The sequence below is a fragment of the Candida oxycetoniae genome (genome assembly GCF_023343755.2).
Source record: "Candida oxycetoniae strain CBS 10844 chromosome Unknown scaffold53, whole genome shotgun sequence".
Lineage (NCBI taxonomy): Eukaryota > Fungi > Ascomycota > Pichiomycetes > Serinales > Debaryomycetaceae > Lodderomyces > Lodderomyces oxycetoniae.
This window is the reverse complement of record NW_026055428.1, coordinates 77,037-83,369: the sequence shown is the minus strand read 5'-3', so window position 1 is coordinate 83,369 and position 6,333 is coordinate 77,037. Positions and strand designations below refer to the sequence as shown.

The window sequence follows — 6,333 nt, the reverse complement described above, 5'->3', positions numbered from 1 at the left end:
CCAGAGAATATCTTCATTTTCATTGACCTCCCATTAATCTCCTCTACAAAGATGCTTCAATCACCACCCTCACATATTTTACTGTTCCTCCTTCAATGATTACCTCCATCATGTTCTCTTTCTTCATAGTCTTCTCTATGATGATATATCTTCCCTTCCCTCTTTGTATATAGACTATCACATCCTCTCCTTTCTAGCATCAACTTTTTTTGAAAATTAACCCTTTAGCCTACTTGGCAAGTGCTTTCTTTTTTTTCTGTTCGATTCTGTCAAAAATCATTTTTTTACTTCATCTTCAGACTCTCATTTTCACACCGAAATTATTAATGTCCACCCACTTTCCGTCAAACACTCCTGATCCTAGGACTCTTCATCTCACAATATATTTTAAAGCGGTCAGGTTATACATGTACATCTCTTTTTATGGAACACCCCATTTCGACATGAATCGGTGAAACTCTTCTTCACACCTTATTGTCGTACCAATTCTAATCAAACCTCTATTCTTGTATAACATTTGAATTCACTTTTTCATTCTTGCTTTGGTGTACGGGTGCAGTTTTTGACTTGTTTAGTCCAGTAACATCAGTGGTCCTGCGTCGTGCATATCATCAAGTTCACGCAATGTGCCAAATGACCGACTCTGCGACATTTGTTTCCCTATACTGTCACCTCTCAAACCAGGATATACTGAAAATTTGTCTTATATTGCTCATTATCAATACGACATAATTGCGCCACATCAGTGATACAGAAGCAAAGGCTATCTTCATCTATGCCTCCTTATCTAATTTCACTTCTCATAATTTTTCATCAATCTAGTATAGTGCTGGTTTCCCAGTGGTCTAACCACAAAGTCCAACTCTTATACACGCATTCGCTTAGATTGATCATTAACGCATCTGTTTTTTGTAAGTTTTGCCTACAATATCAGCAACTCTGATAAATTCTACAATAACATCGACAAGTTCATATTGTATACTATTTACACTAATTCTATCCAAGACTGAATCGACATCAACACCTCTTACTCTTAATCTTGGGAACAAAAAGTACTTCCAACTGACATAATTTATGAGCAAGATCCATTCTGTTATACACGCAATCCCTTAATAATCTCCTTGTATATAACAAATGTATCCCGTTCCCATGTGTTTATCTAGACGTCCTATTTTATCAGCTTCTCTAGCCTTTCCCCTTCTTCTCTACTTCCTAATAAGCTTGCTAATATACTCTTGTATATACACAGAGTCGTGACTCAACTTCTCATGCATCTGCTGTAAATGCTTTATATTTTGAATCAACACGGCCGTGTCCTCCTTGTATTGCAAAATCTTTTCAATCTTACGGCTCTTTTCGGACATAACTCTTTTGGTCAACGAGTTTGATTTCACTTTTCCTTTTCTTTCATCATATATATATTTTTTTCTATTTTTTTTCTTCTCCTCACCATAGATTAAACTTCCTTCACTTCACAACAATAAAGTTATAGTGATGTCCTGGGGCGGCTTTAAAAAGGCAATTAACAGGGCCGGCGCTTCGGTCTCAATCAAAACGGTCGATAAGACCATGGACAAGGATTACGAGGTAGAAGAACGAAGGTACAAAACATTGAAGACAGCAGGAGATAATTTACAAAAGGCATCTAAAGGGTATTTAGATCATATCAGAGCCGTAACCAGATCTCAGGTTGTAATTGCCGAAATTGTTTCAAATCTTTACGAGGAATCGAAACAAGGCAATTCTGCATCCTCTGCAGTCTGTACATATTACTTGCAATGCGTACAAGATTTTGACGAAGAAACAGTAAAACAATTGGACGGCCCATTTAGAGAAACAGTGTTGGACCCAGTTACCAAGTTTGCTCACTACTTTGTTGAAATAGATGAAGCCATTAAAAAGAGAGCACACAAGAAAACAGATTACGAACTGTGCAAGTCAAAAGTTAGAAGACTTATTGATAAACCTGCAAAGGATGCGGCGAAATTACCAAAAGCTGAAAAGGAATTGGCATTAGCAAAGGAGATTTACGAGGATCTCAATACACAATTGAAAAATGAACTCCCTCAATTGATTGCACTTCGTGTACCATTCTACGACCCGTCTTTTGAGAGTTTAGTCAATATACAATTGAAATTTTGTACTGAGGGTTACTCGAGACTAGCCCAGATTCAACAATACTTGGATCCTGCTTCAAGAGACGAGTATGCAAATGGTATACTAGATGGCAGGATTGATGACTTGTTGGGCCAAATGCAAGGCTTAACTATTGCTTCTCCACTAAAATGATTTTTTGATTGCTTAATATATATTCTTTTTTTTTTTTTTCCCTTCCTCTTCCTATTCTTTTTTTTGCAACCACAAACCTTCATTTTGAAATGTCGATGCAAGAGAATATCGACCCAGAGGGATTGGTTGAAGATGACGGAAAGAAGGTAGAGCAGCCAGTTCCTTTAAGTAAGTTGAAATCAAACATTTATCACAATCTTCCAAATCCCATCCAATCGACTTTGAGTGTACCAGTAAGAGTTGAAGAGCCTACTTTGGAACCAATCTATGCACAGTCATTATCCAGTAATGAAGAGTTTTACGAAGCATCTCCTGTCCTCGATGAAGACGAGCTTTATTTCCCCTCCTTGTTTGAGGAAACTAATTTCCCAACAGTTTTCTTCCCAACTCAACCGCACATGTCCAAGCCGCTTCAAGATAATGCTATTCTAAACTTGCAGAAAATACCAATCATGTGTAGTCCAAGAAGCTTTCCCTTGGATAGCGATCCTGTGAAAACCAATGATGTGCAAGCGTTACATAACATATTATCTTATGAGTTTAAAAACACAGATCCCACAACTTCCTCCTGGTGGTGTAGACAAGACCCTTGGTCACAGTTCATCGAACGAGATCAAGAACAAAGTATTCAACCTGCTAACAAAAGACTCAAGGAGGAAGTCAATTTAGATCAAATTTTCATCAACATCTACCAATAGGGACTCATTGACTCGATTAATACGGCTTGTAGTCTTCCCATTTTGTAGTCACTTGCGAGTAAAGCGAGCATGCTATCCAACACCCTTTACTATATCGCGTTTCAAATCTCTTTCTATCCTCACTTAGGTCAATATCATGGCTAGCGTTTGACTCGTCTCCAACAACAATAATATTCTCACGTAAACAGCGCCGTATATCAATAGGCGACCTCTGTATTATCTTGTTGATTAGATCCTCAATAAGCGAATAACGTTCCTCTGACTTGTTCAAACAGTTGACCTTTATTTCTTCCATTCGATCCACAACCCTCAAATCAATAACAGACTGGATTTTCAAAACTTCAAATGTAAAATTCAAAACTAGTCCGCTCCTTAGTCCGCTCCCAAGTACTGCAAGTACTGAAAATGGCAAGTATATAATAGACTTTGCCCGTAACTCTCGGAATATTTCATAAATTATTCGCTTCAATTTTTCAGAAAAATCATGATCTACTATAAAGATGCGCTTGGCAGAGTACGAGTTCCGAAACAACACATTGTATATAAGCTTTTGCAATAATTTCTTTGTCAACTTCTCCTCTCGCAAATGTAACCAGGTGCCCTGTATGTTTCCACATTCATCTAATAACATCCGTAACTCAGGATCCAATTGCTTTACCAACTCCTTACGATCTTCCTCTGCCAATGCATGGTCATTCAATTCATACTGTGGAGGTAGCTGTGGTTTCAAAGTGGTATGTTCATAGTTTATCGATAGAAGATCGGGCTTGGTTGTACCCAGATATCCCAATTTCAAGTTGGTGCAAGTAATCTCCAATACTAATGACATTAATTAAATAACTCTTTTCTTATTTTTCTTTTTTTTTTCTTCTTCTTCTAAATACACTTATATATTACAACAAATCCAAATCATCATCATCGATATCCATATAATCTTCGCCATTATTTTCTGTTCCACCAACATCTTTCTGAACATCCTCTAGTACATGCATCTTGTCAAACCGTTTTTGGTAATCCTCCAATTGTGAAAGGTTCCACACAGATACTCCTTCTTGATCCTTTGGATTCGTCGGCTGTGCAAGACTTCGTAAAAACTTCTTTGCCGATGCCAACGCCATATCGGTGGACAAGTTCGTATCTGAATCATTTAAAGCCTGTGCAATCCATTTTGGAAGTTGCACCTTCTTTCGAGCAAATCTTCGATCGGCTAAAACCATAACACCATAATCATCTTTCCCACGAAGAACTCTTCCTAAACACTGTGCAGCATGTCTCATCGCATCGAATGAAAGAAAGTCATTCTCCTTAATCTGTAAATGGTCTCGCATAAACTCCAACCTCGCTTTTAATATCCTCGACTCTGTATACTGGAAGGGTATACCAATCATCAATACTGTTCTCCCGTAATGATGATCAAAATCAATCCCTTCAGACACTTTTCCTCGGGCAACAGATAACAATACTGCTCCTCTCCCATTTGAACATGCTTTCCGATACGTCTCTAATGCTAGCGAGGTCTCTTGTGCATCCGGTGTTTCAACTAGAATAAGCTTGTGCTTCCATACTTCATCCAACACACCCATGGTCTGCCACATTGAAATAATGGATTCCATGTAAAGATACGATGGGAAAAACACAACCATGCCATCAGGAGTGATTTTGGAAAACTCAATCAAAAGAGATCCATAGTTCCTCACAACGGATGGATCATTCCTAATCTCGAATCGAGACGATAATGCTAGCTGGTCACTACCCTTGGTGATAATCAATGGCAAAAACGCACGCCTCGATAACGTCATCGCATACGACTCCTGAATAACCGTTTCAAAATTCAACATTTTCGGATACATATCCAATGGCGAAATGGTACCTGAAGTGATGATAACAGATGAAAACCTATCAAAAACTGGCTTTATCGCAATAGAAGCATCCAAGCACGTAAAATGTAGAATCGGGTTGGGAACCGTACTTCCCTCAGTTTCAAAGGGCTCTAAAATCATTTGGAACCCAGTATCGTAGGTGGACACTAGTGTGGCAAATGTCGCAATATCTTTCAACGCATTAAAGTCTTCAATCTCATTCAACTCCAATGTTTTCACTAATAATGAAAGTCTCTCTGAGCAAAACCGCAACGGTTTTCGATCTATATACGTAAGCTCTTTCAAATGCTGTAGAAAACTCGTTGGGGTTTCACTGATAACATGCAATACCTTCATCCTCATCTTTAGGTATTCGATAAACCTTTTCAAAAATGCAATAAAATGCTCTCCTTTCCTAATATTGCCAGGTATAGCCTCATCGAGCAAATCTTGCGGAAGAATTGGGTTGGACATGAAAAGTTCCTCGTTACGCTCAGCCTCCGACTGACGCAACCCTTTCACCAATTGCTCATATTCATTCTGAAGCTTCTCGCTATCCTGGATTTTCATCTCGTCCACCGCCTCTGCTAGTTTGTTCGCGCCTCGTGTCGCCCTCTTTAATGCATCCTCGGTCAAGTCCAAGGACAACGACTCAATACAAACATTATCAATATTATGCGCCTCATCAAATATAATAATACTGTCCTTTGATAACTCTTTAGAAACTCTTTCGGCAATCTTGGGATCTAATAAATAATGATAGGAGTAGATGATGATGTTGCAAAATGGAATCATCCTACGCACGGTGAAATACGGACACGTGCCTATCAGCTTACAATACTTTATCAACGCATCAAATGAGTAAACTCCTTCAGGAATCAAGTTATGCTGGTCCATATCATTCAAGTTCTCGTGAAACAGACAAAGAGAGTACTTTTCGGGCTCCTTTTCTTGCATCAACGGCGTCACTACCCCTCGATCAATTTTCTCCTTCAACTGCCCATTCGTCACCCTTCGACACATTTCGTCTACAACGTTCCCCTTCTTTTCCCTAGATATCAAGGGGTTCAAACATAGATTCTTTCTACTAGTCAATCCTAACCCTCGAAAATCCTCCACATATCCAAGCTCACTCGCCCTATACTCCATCAACTTGTGCAACTCAATTAAAGCCTTTTCAATCTCTGACATCGTACGTGAACAGTATACAATCTTCCTATGCTCGGGATAGTGCATTTGGTACGCGACTGTCAATGATAGCAAAGATACAGTCTTACCTGTCCCCGAGGGCATTTCCAAGATACAGTTGCCACCAACATCGAGTGTCTTTTTGATATCACTCATATAAGCATATTGCTCGGGGTATATCTTGGGGTACGGAAATAGCACAGGTAAGTCATCAATGTAAAATTTCATAGAAGTAAAGAAAAAGAAAAAGAGATGGGGGCCTTTCCTTTCTTCTAATTTTCTAAAATAAATAAATATAC

At 38.8% G+C, this 6,333-nt stretch overlaps 4 protein-coding genes across 4 annotated transcripts; 2 read left to right on the top strand and 2 right to left on the bottom strand. All coding sequences in view use genetic code 12, as the record gives it.

The window, feature by feature from the left end:
* Positions 1-1,494: 1,494 nt before the first annotated feature.
* On the top strand, positions 1,495-2,289 carry RVS161 (amphiphysin-like protein; the record flags this gene model as incomplete). The annotated part of the gene is made up of 1 exon (XM_049323660.1): positions 1,495-2,289. The coding sequence occupies one exon, from the start codon at positions 1,495-1,497 to the stop codon at positions 2,287-2,289; it is 795 nt and encodes a 264-aa protein (XP_049180547.1).
* Positions 2,290-2,384: 95 nt separating this feature from the next.
* On the top strand, positions 2,385-2,987 carry KGF56_002431 (uncharacterized protein; the record flags this gene model as incomplete). Its single annotated transcript, XM_049323659.1, has 1 exon — positions 2,385-2,987. The coding sequence occupies one exon, from the start codon at positions 2,385-2,387 to the stop codon at positions 2,985-2,987; it is 603 nt and encodes a 200-aa protein (XP_049180546.1).
* A 16-nt stretch (positions 2,988-3,003) lies between these two features.
* KGF56_002430 (uncharacterized protein) lies at positions 3,004-3,816 on the bottom strand (the record flags this gene model as incomplete). Its single annotated transcript, XM_049323658.1, has 1 exon — positions 3,004-3,816. One exon carries the CDS (start codon positions 3,814-3,816, stop codon positions 3,004-3,006), a length of 813 nt encoding a protein of 270 aa, XP_049180545.1.
* A 64-nt stretch (positions 3,817-3,880) lies between these two features.
* RAD3 (TFIIH/NER complex ATP-dependent 5'-3' DNA helicase subunit) lies at positions 3,881-6,190 on the bottom strand (the record flags this gene model as incomplete). The annotated part of the gene is made up of 2 exons (XM_049323657.1): positions 3,881-6,030; positions 6,124-6,190. The coding sequence occupies 2 exons, from the start codon at positions 6,188-6,190 to the stop codon at positions 3,881-3,883; spliced, it is 2,217 nt and encodes a 738-aa protein (XP_049180544.1).
* Between the last annotated feature and the right edge of the window lie 143 nt (positions 6,191-6,333).